The 14832-nt window shown below is 37.0% G+C and overlaps 1 protein-coding gene across 1 annotated transcript; it reads right to left on the reverse strand.

Moving 5' to 3' along the window:
- Window positions 1-10201: 10201 nt before the first annotated feature.
- Window positions 10202-14660, reverse strand: LOC107854820 (ESCRT-I complex subunit tsg101-like). Its single transcript, XM_047402969.1, has 2 exons — window positions 14605-14660; window positions 10202-11434 (listed from the first exon to the last, which is right to left on the reverse strand). The coding sequence occupies exon 2, from the start codon at window positions 11379-11381 to the stop codon at window positions 10470-10472; it is 912 nt and encodes a 303-aa protein (XP_047258925.1). The 5' UTR covers window positions 11382-11434; window positions 14605-14660; the 3' UTR covers window positions 10202-10469.
- Window positions 14661-14832: the final 172 nt, after the last annotated feature.

The following is a 14832-nucleotide window of genomic DNA, read 5'->3' on the forward strand; positions in this document are numbered from 1 at the left end:
GGAGTTCGCGGAAAATAGGTGCGGGTACTTGGATCGCATATCCGCCTCAGCTTCCCAAGTTGCTCCCTCAACAGATTGGTTTTTCCATAACACCTTGACAAGGGGAACTTCTTTGTTCCTCAGTCTTCGGACACTGAAATCAAGAATCTCAATAGAAATCTCATCAAAAGAAAGATTTTCTTGAATGTCAGCACTCACAGAGGAATCCACTACCACAACATCGCTAATATGCTTTTTAAGCATGGAGACATGGAATATTGGATGAGCAGAGGACAACTCGGAAGGCAACTCGACCTCATAAGCTACCTTACCAACACGGCTAAGAATTTTGTAAGGACCAGCATAACGGGGACTAAGCTTCCCCTTCTTTCCGAATCTCTTCACCCCGCTCATGGGTGAAATTTCAGATACACTAGGTCACCAACTTCAAACGCAAGGTCTTTCCTTCTAACATCCGCATATGACTTCTGACGACTCTGCGCAGTTTTCAACCTTTTCCTAATCAACTTAACTTTTTCTATAGCCTCAAATACCGAATCAGGCCCACTCACAGCTGCTTCATCCACCTTGAACCAACCTATGGGTGATCTATACTTCCTCCCATATAAGGCTTCAAACGGAGCCATGCCAATACTAGAGTGAAAACTGTTATTGTGAGCAAACTCTATCAACGGTAAGTGATCATCTCAACTTCCCTTAAAGTCAAGTGCACAAGCGCTCAACATATCCTCTAAGGTCTGGATGGTCGTCTCAGCCTGACCATCAGTCTGCGGATGAAAAGCAGAACTCAAAAGATCTTGGGTACCAAGACCCTTCTGAAAAGCTTTCCAAAATTGTGAAGTGAACTGAGTACCCCTATCCGAAATGATAGAAAAGGGAACTCCATGCAGTCTGACTAGCTCTCAGATATATAATCTAGCATAATCCTCAGCAGTATATGAAGTATGAATAGGTAAGAAATAAGTAGACTTAGTCAACCTATAAACCACAACTCAAATGGAATCATTATGGCGTCGGGAAGGAGGTAAACCAATCACAAAGTCCATATTTATCTTTTCCCACTTCCAGGTGGGAATACTAAACTCTTGCATCATACCACCAGGTCTTTGGTGTTCAACCTTAACCTGTTGGCATGTTGCACACTTAGCTACAAACGCTGCTATATCTTTCTTCATGCCACTCCACCAATAGATTTCCTGTAAGTCTCGGTATATCTTGGTGGCACCAGAATGAATAGAATATCGCGCCCCGTGTGCTTCAGCCATAATCCTCTATCTCAGATCATCAACATTTAGGACGCACAATCTATCCTGCAATCTCAACACACCATCTCCCCCTTGGGAGAAAACATCTACTTTTTGATCCTTGACTGACTCCTTCAGTCCAACCAAACTAGCATCTAAGTATTGTTTTTCCTTCACTTCCGAAACCAGGGAGGATTCCGAACTACTCTGAACCCCTATACTGCCTTCAGCAGAGTCAAACAACCTAATCCCCAATCTAGCCTAACGATGTACATCACGAGCCAACTCTTTCTTACCTTCTACCTCATGCGAAACACTACCCATGAACACTCTACTTAGGGAATCCACCACAACATTGGCCTTGACCGGATGGTACAACACACTCATATCATAGTCCTTTAACAATTCTAACCATCGTCTTTGCCTAAGATACAATTCTCTCTGGGTAAACACATACTGCAGACTCTTATGATTAGTGAAAACATCAACATGGACACCATACAAATAGTGTCTCCAGATTTTCAAAGCAAACACAACAACAGCCACCTCAAGGTCATGGGTGGGGTAATTTTTCTCATGGGGTTTCAATTGTCTAGAAGCATAAGCTATCACCTTACCCTTCTGCATCAATACGCAACCCAACCCAACTCTCGAAGCATCACAGTACCCCACAAAACCATCAACACCATCAGGCAAAGTCAAAACAGGGGCTGAAGTGAGTCGAGATTCAACTCCTGAAAACTCTTCTCACAAGATTCAGACCACAAGAACTTCACTTTCTTTTGGGTCAACCGAGTCATAAGAGATGCTATAGAGGAGAAACCCTCAACAAAACAGCGGTAATAGCCAGCTAAACCCAAGAAACTTCAAGTATAAGTCAGAGAAATAGGTCTAGGCTAATTTGTAACAGCTTCGGTCTTTTAGGGATCAGCTTTAATACCCTCGAAAGAAATGATATGACCCAGAAAAGCAACTGAACTTAGCCAAAACTCACACTTACTGAACTTGGCAAACAACTTGTGATCTCTAAGGGTTTGCAAGACAGTTCGGAGATGATCAAAATGTTCATTCTCACTACGGGAGTACACCAGTATATCATCGATGAACACTATGACAAACATATCCAGATATGGTCTGAAGACTCAATTCATGAGGTCCATGAAAGCTTCTGGGGCATTAGTTAACCCGAAAGACATAATAAGAAACTCAAAATGGCCATAACGAGTTCGAAAAGTAGTTTTCAGGATGTCACACTCCCTAACTTTGAGTTGATAATAGCCGGAATGAAGGTTTATCTTTGAGAAATAACTTGCACCTTGCAATTGGTCAAACAAATCATCTATTATCGGAAGGGGGTACTTATTTTTGACAGTGACTTTATTCAGTTAGCGGTAATCAATGTACATATGCAAAGAGCCATCTTTGTTTCTCACAAACAACATAGGAGCACCCCAAGGAGAAACACTGAGCCTTATGAAACCCTTATCTAGTAGATCTTTGAGTTGCTCTTTCAACTCCTTAAGTTCTGCAAGGGCCATACGGTAAGGAGGAATAGAAATGGGCTTAGTATCGGAAAGAAGATCAATCCCGAATTCTATCTCTCTATCAGGAGGTATCCCTGGGAGATCATGGAGGTATATTTCTGAAAGAGGAGAGCACGAATCAATAGCAGAGAGAGACACTTTAAGCACGATAGACTTCTGAAAGAAAGAATCACACTTTTTCCTAAAATGTCTTATAGCCTCTTGCTTATAAATGTGGCGCGCTACACACCGATGATCAAGTCTCTACTTAACGCGGCTTGTCAGACTACCTAGGACACCTTAAAACCTTAGGCTCTGATATCAAGTTTGTAACGCCCTAGAAAACGGGTCCTGAAGCGTCACACAGTGCTTGAGGCTATGAGTAGCCCCAAGCTAACCCTTTGAGCCATTTTCATTCAGTTCAACACAAATCAATAGGGTTTCCATAAATAACCCTCAAATATCAACAGATTAATCATCATCCAAGAATAAAAGAATTTCAGAAAGATAACAAAATACGACTTATTAGTCAATTCTCAACATCTATACTAGTATGACAAGCCTCTAAGAAAATCGATAAAACTAATGAGCCATTGAGACATGCCCCAACTGACTCATACTCAGTTATTAAATGTAAACAATTTTGGGAAACCAACATCAGACATCACGTCCTCGGAACATGAGGACTCACCACAACAGAGGATGTAGAACAGCGTGCCCGAAGAATCACCGTCAAACCTGGAACTGAGCATCTGAACCTATATTTTGAGAAAATACAGCCCACATCTAAAGATGCGGGTCAGTACCATGGAAAGGAACCGAGTATATGGGGGTGTATGCAGTTGTATAAACATCATCATCATAAATATTTATAAGAAATATGCAGGATGTATGAAAGACTCACATAGCCCGAAGAAAATCATCAAAATCATGAGAGGATCAAATAAGTATAATAACACTTGTGAGTCATCATATAATTTGTCAATCACTTTCGGTTCATCAAGAATATCAATTCTCATAATGTAAATATCATTTAAATCTTTCGAAAGAATAACTTTCACAATTCCACTTTCAAATCACTTCATCATTTACCATAGACACAAGGAAACACACACACACTAGGAGATCCTATAACCGACATAAACCATGTGAGCTAGATAGAGTCCAACGTACAATCCACCTTGGGGAGAGCCGTCCTATCCTTGCCATCGGAGTAGGACTATCGATATCAAATCCATACAAACTAGTGATCACTATATAAATCAGCCTCAGGGTCACTCCTACAGGGGCACGTAGTTCTAGGGAAGTAAGGTCGCTTTATACCTCCCACTCGGTTCTAAAGATTTCTCCCGGACTTAATTCAGATCATTTCAAAGACAATCCACAATAAAACAATTTCAGTAATATTTAAATATACATCGGGAGCCATCATGCTTCCCATCTTTCAAAATCAACCACATTGTGGATTTCTTTCACACTCGAGTTCAAAACAGCTCCATTAAGACCAAAAGGTTAAATCATTCAAAATATCTCAAATATTCAACATCAACGTGCTTATAACACACACTTTCTCAAAAAAACACAATTTTCAATGGGGATTTACGACTCAAATATCAAAATTATGATAAATATCGTTCAAGATTCATACTTTATATCTCCACACATGTAAATTCATCTTTCAAAATCATAAACATCAAGATTTCATAATAATCATCATAAGATATGGGTTCATGCTTCAAATTCGTAAAAATCAAATAAAAATCATGCCTTCGTAAAGAAAATTACTTTTGGGCACAAGAACGAAAGAGAGTTCTTGTTGAAAAACCCCACATACCTTAAATGATGAACTTTAGATCAATACTCATTTTTGAGATGTTAATCGTGCCTTTGAATGATGGTTCTTGGAGTTCTTGAACTAGGAACTTGGAATCTTGAATAAATTTACAGAATTAATGGTGAACTTTGGAGGTTCTTGAAGTTCTTGAACTAGGAAATTGAAATCTTGAATAAATTTGTAGAATTAATGGTGAACTTTGGAGGTTCTTGAAGTTGGATGTAAGAGCTTAGAGTTTTCTTTTTGAGGGAATTTGATGAAATATAACATATAATGCTTCTAATAGGCTTTAATATAGGGTTTGGATGGATTTTGGGTGAGAAGGAATGACCAAAACGCCCCTAAAAATCAAATAATTCTTGAATCTGTCCTTTGGTGGACTGTTTTGATAGTCTGAAGTAGATCAACCATAACTTTTTACTCCGATATCTAAATTGGATGAAACCAATTTCATTAGAAAGAGGACTCTCATATCTTTCCGTTGATATATAGTATCTCACCCAGATCATTGTGTATGGGGAGTTATGATCATTTGAAGTTGACCCAAAAATTCGCTTTTGATAGGCTGAAGTAGATCGACCATAACGTTTTGCTTCGATAGAAAAATTGGATAAAACCAATTTCATTAGAAAGAGGAATCACATAGCTTTCCGTTGATATATAGTAGATCACCCAGATCATTATGTAGAAGGATTTATGATCATTTAAAATTGGAGTAAAAATACGCCAGGCCTCAGTACTTTTTCCTGCACGTTTTACTGTTCACTACTATTCACGGTTCGATCGGAATGTTCATAACTCGTCTCTCGGGTGTCCGTTTTGGATGATCCACATATAGTTGGAAAGATTATTCGATACTCTATGAAATGGTGGGTCATAATCTAAGACATTCAGCACAGAAAATTTATAATTCATTCTAGAAGATAGAACCAACACGTTTACGCACAAAATTTCAACAAAAAATTTTCTGGGGTATTACAGATATTGTCCGCCAGCCCCATTTGCTTTAGTTGCAAACGTTGAATATATGTGGACATCTGGTGTTGAAGAAAGAACCCTACTTAAGAATGATATAGATATTGCTCCAGCTCGCATGGCTAGAAAGTGTAGTATTTGCAAAGAAACAGGTCACACTAAGGCACGTTGTCCTAGACGAGCTCAGTATTTTGTGACTTTCGTATATTATTATTTTATGTTGTGTTATTGGTCTATATGTAGTATTTTTAATGTAATATGTCTTATAAAATAATCTACTGCTAGCTAATTTATGTTTGTTGGATTGACAAGGGAATTGAACATAATAATATAAACTTTTTATGACTGTGTAACTTTAAATTCATCTAAACATAACAAAAATTACATAATGTACTATTAGCCTACCTAAATAACACTAGAAAAAATTATCCTAACTAAATTACACTAGAAAAAATTAACCTACCTAAATTTGGTCTTTTGAAACTACGACCAACAAAACTTTTGATTAATTTTGTCTCCCAACGTGATCATGACGATTACCCGTGCCACAATAAGTTGGTACGTGTGGCCTAGTTGATCTTCGACGACCATATTCTCTCGTAACCTACAAAAAATATTTTTAAAGGTAAGATTATTTAAGACTACAAATAAAATAAAGTATGTAAATTAAGAAATGACATCATACATGTGGTTGAGAAGTTTCTGCATTGGACATTGTTGCCTGTAATAACATGAAATATAATTAAATAAATAATAATTGATTAATTGATCATAAATTATTAACTATATTATACGAATTACCGACTCACATCAGAAAAACTTAACGCCTCATTAAATGGAGAGTTATTCATGAAAAATTCACGCATTTCGGGTTGGGGAGCATGATGAAATTCACTTAATTGCGCAAAATCATATTGCACAACGGGTGGCGTTACAAAACCAACTGTTTCTTCACCTGAAAAATTAGTGACAACCGTTGAGGGTTCACCAAATTCAAACGTGGGATAATACGCCTCGGTAGTAGTAGCTAAAGACAAGCCAAAATTATCATGTGGTTCTTCGCTATGATTTGTCATACTACTACGACCACCTCTTCTACCCTGACGCGTACTATCTCTAGATTTAGATTGACGTCCCTGGCGGCGAACTTGCACTGGTGATGATTCTGCAGATTGAGTCGGTGGTGCATAATTAGGAGCAAAGCTCAATCGTGTTCCTAGATAGGCAGAATTCATTGATTCCGAAGAAATACGGGCAACTTCTGATGCAAATTTATACATCTCGCTAGTTGCTCTTGAATCACGTAAAATCAATTGAGCCATCCGATAAATGGTTTCATGTCCCATAGCCTAAAAATACAATATAAAAATGATCATTGACATGTATTAGAAAGACCACTGACGTGTATTAAAGTTTTTTGAATATACGTACCAAGGCCTCATGTCTGCCTGCCATGTGTTGGTATCCTCTTTGAACAACATGCTCTGGATTTCCAATTAACATGCGAGCATGATTATAATACCAATGAATATACTCTATTTGATTGTTTATATGATGGGGCTCAAAAATATGTTCCCGACGTGTATCCTACATAATTTTTTTTCGTTATACATATTTAAAACTTCTTGTGTTATTCTATTTCGGTTATCACGCTTAAAATGTTGTTCGTGAAAATGAGTACACGGTCCAGGTACATGCTGGAAAAAATCAAATTGTCTAACAACCCGATCAACCATATGCCACTCACGGACTATCCCACAAATAAGTGACACTCTAGCCATCCAAATAGGTTCTCCCCTCTGACACCACACGGGCAGTTCACTGCATATTTCTTCTGAATAGGGCTCCCAAATAAACTATAAAATAAATAGATCGTTATAAAACACAGTAATTATATTGCTCTTTTCAAATAGATATAATATTATACTTAAAATTATACATAAGAAAATCTATTAGTAACAAATATGGTACTTTTCAATTCTTACATTATAATTTTTTTTTTATCAATATGACAAATCATGAGTATTAAAACTTCAATTACCTGCTCAGTAGTTAGGTTATCCAGGACATCTCTAATTATGACAAGTATGTTTCTCGTCTCATTATCATGAACTATACCTCGTCTCCACTTTCGTGCAAGTGGAGCCGAGGCCTCATGATAGTTTGCCCACAGAGGGTGCGGTGCTGGCTGAAGTGGAATAATATGCTCCCATGCCCATACCTATAAAAATATAAAATCAACTAATTTTAATAACACAATAAAATTAAGTAGTACAAATTTTAAAATACAAATATTAAGTTTCACGTACCTGAACTAAGGCAAGAAATCCACATACATCTCTAGATGAAGACATGGATATACGACATAAAGAATAGTATAAAAATGACAATGCGGCTGCGCCCCAAGCCTTTGTCGACATTGCATTTAAGTCTTGCAAGTCGATTAAATAGTCCAAAGATATTTTAGAATTGGACTTGTCAGGAAATAATGTACCTTCACACAATCATAATAGGTACAACCTAACTCTTTGTTGCACCTCAATTTCGGGAGTATCACCAGTGATTTCATCTAACTCTTTTACATATGCAGCTAATTTAGATACAAGTATTCTTCTAATTTCACAAAAGCAATCTAGTGGAGGTTCTCATCCTGTTAAGTCACGCATCATTTATCGTCTAGCTACAATTCCTAAATCGGTAGAACCTTCTAGAAGTATAGGATTCCCATCTACAACCATTCCAAATATAATTTCAATATCCTGTAATGTAATGTGGCCTCACCAATTCGCAAGTGAAGTGTGTGAGTTTCGGGGCACCACCTCTCAACCAATGCACTTATAAGTCCAACATCGTATGAAATGTTTCCTACTTCTAAAATTCCTCTAAATCCACAAAAACTTAAATATTGAAGGATTCGATAATGCAATGGACGCTCCTATATGTGCAACTAAAATTTAGTACCGGCACGACATGTATTTAAACACTTATCTTGTCCCTCGATGTCCTAAATTTTTTGGGATCGATGTTTTGCTTGTAATTTTAATAATGGATTCATATATACATAAAAAAATCAATCTGTTATGATCAAAAGTAAATTAATAAAAATTATTTAAAGAATATAAAATTTAAGTTTAAGAACTCGATGTAATATTTTAATACTTCACAATAAAAATAACGTAAAAACTACATATTAACATACCTTATAGTTGATGCCTTAACTTGTATTTTGATTAAATATTTGTAAACTTTTTTCAGTTTAAAAAATTTTCGTATGAACATATGAATTACTTCCAACCGAATATATAGACAAAATTTAGATGCAAACAGATATTTATTCACGTGCAAACACTACTTTTTTTTTTAAAAATGCAGCACAAATATTTCAAAGGCTGCATGGATTACATCAATAGTGGAGGAATCTTTTTACTTTTCAAAGGCTGCATGAATATAATCAAGGATGCGCACACTTTTTGATTCAAGGATGCACACTTTTTTAATTCACATGGGAACAGTAATCCTCGCAGTAAGTCGCCTCACTGTCAGTGACATGTAAGTCGCTGTTGACCCGACGATTTATTAATTGTTGTGGGCCCGGCGACTTATAAGTCGTTGGATCCGTAATGATTTGTTTATTTTGGTATTTTTTAAAATTAATTGTCCGTTTTGGTATTTTTAATTAAAAAATAGCCCTTTTGACTTCGGACTCCATTATTTGAGTTTACTGAATAAAATATTTTCCTTCAAATTGGTATCAGAGCTTCTACCATTTTGGTAGAGAATAAAAAAGCTTTCATTATTGGCGGGCGGCTATAAGTCATATATGCTGCTCGTCTGGCCAATGACAAATGACGGGCCAGAGAAAAATGAGAAAGAAGGACAATTGAAAGTTGATTACAAGTGAATGAGAAAAATTGAGTATTGGTGACAAAATGCATCAACGAAGTTGGAGAGAAGTGTTCCAACAATTGAATGTTAAAGAGAAGTGCTTCAACTATTGAATATTGGAGAGAAGTGCTCCAACACAATCAAGAAAAAAAGTTTGAGAGCTGGAGAGAAATGTTTCAACAATTGAAAGTTGATCAAAGTGAAACATTTCGACAGTTGAAGGTTGAATACTGAAATGCTTCAACAATTGAAGATTAGAGAGAAATTTTCCAACACAAATAAAAAATTAAAAATTAAAGAGAAGTGTTTAATCCAACAACAATGACAACTTTGAATTAAGGGAGAATATTGAAAATAATAAGTCAAAGATGAATTAGAAATCATTGGTGGTTTAGGATTTAATATTTGATATTATTTTAATTCATGTTTGATTATGATTAGGATTTGTTTGTCGTAATTCATATAGAAATAGATTTTCTAGTCCTAATTTAATTTGATTGTTATTATTATAAATAGGGATATTCTATGACATCTTTGATGTAAGGAGAATAATAAAGAGTATTATCAATAAAATATTTTCCTTCATATATTAGAGCCACAACCAATCACCATCAAAGGTTGTGGCTCTGTCCTTAATTAGACATTTCAAGTTCGAGTATAAGACTTGTCGATACGAATTTTGATTAATTGGCCCCAATCATTTTTGTCAAATTCAACTTCACATCCATTTAAAGAGGATATGGTTTCAAAGTTTGAAAGTTGGTCCTACTTTGCTAAATCTCCCAAAACTCATAAAATAGTTCTAAGATCACATTCTAATTAGTCATCAAAGCATGTAAACCAGTTGATTGAGGCTCTAAAATATGTGCTATTTAAAAAACTGAACAAGACACTTTAAGGAGCCGCTACATGCAGATAGCATGCAGATAGTTACATAAACATACAGTCTATGTATGATGAGGACTTTCTCCGGCTAATCAAAATCATCAACATAGAGACAACCAAATTCTATTTATAAGACAGTAGGCATTGAGTGGTGGATTCAATCCCTTGGAGAGCTTTGTTCTTGCACCGCTCAATCTCCCCTTGCGCTACTCTAGCTGCCTTCATTTGGGTACCGAGTTTTTCTACCTCCGCTTGTGCAATCCTACGGGCTGCTATTTTTTGCTCATCACCTTTCATGCACTGCTCTTCTTTAGTAACAGCATCTAGATATTTTTCCTCCAATTCTGAAACAGACAACATATCTAGTTTTCTATCAGCAGTGAGTAAATCATATTTGTGCTTGATCAAGTCCTTGACATCGTTGTAGAACGAACCATAATCAGCACCAAACAAATTTAACATGGTGAAAGCACTATTGGAGAAATTAACCAGGTCATCCAAGCTAGTAGTTGTCCCAGAAGTGAGTTGAGACACCAACTTAGACTTGACTCCATCGGTGACCTCTTTCTTTGATATTTCATCCATTTGGGAAGAAGATCCACGTGTACAAGTATGTGTTTTTTTTTCTACTATCATTCTTGATAATGGAGTTAACTTTAACTTTGTCTCTCTCTGCTTGTCCTCTTTATAACCAGGAATTAGCCAAGGTCTAGCACTGATCGACCCCAATGGTGGCACAGGAGGTGGGGGAACTAGCTTTGGCACATTTTTGCTCATTGAAACTCGCACAGCAACAGGAGGTGGGGGAAAGACAGGTGGGGGAACTAGCTTTGGAGCACTTTTGCTTGTCGAAACTCGCACAGGAACAGGAGGTGGGGAAAAGCCGGGTGGGGGAACTAGCTTTGGAGCATTTTTGCTCATCGAAACTTGCGCAGGAACAGGAGGCGGGGGAACTAGATTTGGAGCATTTTTGCTCATCGAAGCTGGTGCAGGAACAGGATGCGGGGAAACTAGCATTGGATCATTTTTGCTCATCTTAACTCGCACACGAACAGGAGGAGGGGGAACTGCTGGAGCTTTTGTGGGCACTGTCACATTAACAACATCAAAGATTCAGTTTAAGGTATTAAAAGAAAAACAATGGAACAGGTGTGAATCAGATTAACCAAAGTAAATAACTTTTTGAGGATCCGAGCAACATAGTTTTAACATAGCCTATACAAGAATTTACTAAGAAAATGTAGTTTATAAAATTTTGAATGCAGAAACACATGATAGTAATTTAGTAGAACACAAATGCCAAGAAACTACTATAATCTTGTAACAGCTTCGGCCTTTTGATGTTTCACCGATGATATTGTGCTACGCTGCCCAAAATGCTAAATTCCAATTCATACAATTGGCAAATGTAAAGTTTATACATACTGTAGACGCGGTAAACAGCTAACAGACTCAGATTGTTGAAGATAACTCGAGCTCAATAAATAAATAAGAGCTAAGAGTAATGATTTCTGTTTCCTCCAAGGATGATAGTCTTGCCCTCTGACCCCTCACCGATCATGTTTCTCTTTCTTAGAAATTCATATCATGCACTTTATTGTAGCTTTGAACCGGCACCAAGGCAATGGAACTTGAAGTTAACAGAGATTCTGGGTTAACTGGGGTTCACCAAGAAAGTTGATAGTGATTTGTGATTATACTAGTGTGTATTGATGAACTTTTGATCACTGGTGACAATCTTCAACTGCTATGTGACCCTTGACATGATCTTCAAAATGAAAGACCTAGGAGAAGTACAAGTTCCTCTAGGGTATTGAATGGCTAGATCTAGTAATCACATTTCAACGTCTCAAAGAAAGTATGCACTAGAATTGATATTTAAATCTGGCCTAGGGAGAGATAAACCGGTTAGGACACCATTAGAGTTAAATCAGAAGCTCACACCACTATTTTCCATACTAAATTAGGTTTTGCACAATCATAAATAGTGGAAAATAGTGGGAAATTTTGGAGGTTTGTTGTAACACCTCAAACGTTTGGACTATGGTTTGAACCGTTCCATGTATGAAACAAGACCGAACCTGGTGAGTTTGATTGTGCCTAGGCGTAAATATCAGTTCTCAAGTGTGGAAAGTGTATTGGATGTAATTTAAGGTCATAAGGTAGCTCTAGCACAAAGTTGAGTTGAACGCTTTGTTATTTCCTTCTACGGGTACGCAGAATCTGTATATGTAGAACAACAACTTGAACTCTAGTTCTATGTTTAAAAACAAGAACACAATGAAATGCAGTAAATACCCTCAACACAAGATCAAAGTGATCTTTCTAAGAGGTGTATTTGAATTTTAGAAATAAAGATGAAAACAGAAATGGCCAAGTCGCCCAAATTCACGGACTTTCCTTAAGGAAATAATTCCCCTCACGGTACCCGAGGTTGCGGAATTTTCCTCCCAGGATAAAATGGCCAAACAAAGCAATTGTAGCGGTACCTCAAACAACTGAAATATCTTCGAACGCACAGAACGTGTTTATTGATCACACAGATTAATTTTGAAGTCAGGAAGAATTTTGTATTCTGAAAATTTTATATCTAAAACTGTGAATGAAAGCAGGTTTATATAGCCATAACATGCCTCTTAGAAAAGGTGGTATTGGTTCAATTAAATGGTGTGTCTTTTCTGGAAATTCATGTCCGTTCATCCAAAGAACATGTCTTTTCCCGAACAGACATATCAGTTCACTAAACAGTGTACCAGTTCACGAAACAGTTGCACCAGTTCGATGGAGTATTGCATCAGTTCGAAACACTATTTCGAATTCTGTATGCATGTATAAATGGAGGTTCGAAACATTGCAAGAAAAAGAAAATTTTTTTTACTGCGTTTGCGTTTTCCCTTTGGTATTTTTCGAAATTCAAATAAAGTTTGTCCAAAAAGATAGATCTCATCGATCGATCATTTGACAGATATGAAGCCGAAGCCGAGCGAGCGATGACGACGGCACGAGGCATCTCTATTTTCTTGCCTCACTTATCATGTGGAGTAAGTGTTCATTATTATAAACACTACAAAGTGAACTTTCCAATTTTAGGAATACACTTTCTAAATCGGTGTCTCTTTCTCTCCACCATTTTTCTCTCTATTTTCCATTCACACTTTCTTCACACTTTGAACCCAACACACTTCTCTACTAATGAAGTTTTCGTATGAGTTCATGTAAGGGTCAACTTTAAACAAGAATATCTACTAGAATATGAAAATTACGAGGTCCATTGCCTAGAACTACGAATCTAGTTTCTAACTGATCATGCAGCTTGTCATTCGGTCCTTTCTACTAAAGATTGCGATCATTTTACCAGAAGACAGAAGAGTAAGCATTTGGGAAGAAGATCCACTTGTTTTTTTTTCTGCTATTAGTCTTGATAAAGGAGTTAACTTTAACTTTGTCCGTCTCTGTTCGTCCTCTTCATAACCAGGAATTAGCCAAGGTCTATCACTGTTCGATCCCAATGGTGGCACAGGAGGTGGGGGAACTAGCTTTGGAGCATTTTTGCTCATCGAAACTCGCACAGGAACAGGAGGCGGGGGAACTGCTGGAGTTTTTGTTGACACTGTCAAATTAACAATGTCAAAGATTCAGTTTAAGGTATTAAAAGAAAAACAACGGAACAGGTGTGAATCAGATTCACCAAACTAATAACTTTTTGAGGATCTGAGCAACATAGTTGTAAACATAGCCTATACAAGAAATTACTAAGAAAATGTAGTTTCTGTTCTTTTGAATGCCAAGAAACTACTATAATCTTGTGAAGGCTTCAGCTTTTTGATGTTTCACTCATGATGATATGGTGCTACGCATTCCATAATGCCAAATTCCAATTCATATAATTGGCAAATGTAAAGTTATATACATACTGTAGACGCGCTAAACAGCTAACAGACTCAGATTGTTGAAGATAACTCGAGCTCAATAAATAAATAAGAGCTAAGAGTAATGGTTTCTGGTTCCTCCAAGGGTGACCCATGTTCTACAGGTTGATTCCAAAACAAGTTGGGGTCGTCTGCATGAGCCCTCACTGATCATGTTTCTCTTTCTTATAAATCCATCTCGTGCACTTTTATCATTTATATAGGAACTTACTTAATTAGTGAACTACTTTGATAGTAAACTCCGCAGAGAAAAAATGGAAAAGAAACCTTGAACCACGACAGAATGTTCATGAGGCATAAGTACAGATCGGAGAAAGGAGGAGGCTCACCTTCTGATCTCAATGTCCAAGGAAGGCCAAGGGCATGTTGCAAAGGTTGTGATGCTGCATTTCAACATCAAAGACATGATCTAAGAAATTGGAAATAAGTGAAGGACAAGGATATATGCTTAACAGTTCAAACTTACTGAAGCTCTTATGTTAGAACTTATTGAAACCTGCCTAGTCTTTTAGCTACAGATGTATGCATTAAACTTAAAAGATGTATTCTTCAAAGTC

This window comes from Capsicum annuum, unplaced genomic scaffold (assembly GCF_002878395.1).
Source record: "Capsicum annuum cultivar UCD-10X-F1 unplaced genomic scaffold, UCD10Xv1.1 ctg3160, whole genome shotgun sequence".
NCBI lineage: Eukaryota > Viridiplantae > Streptophyta > Magnoliopsida > Solanales > Solanaceae > Capsicum > Capsicum annuum.

Coding starts and splice junctions, on each gene's coding strand:
- LOC107854820 (XM_047402969.1), bottom strand. CDS start 11,381: ATGAGCAAAAATGATCCAATGCTAGTTTCCCCGCATCCTGTTCCTGCA.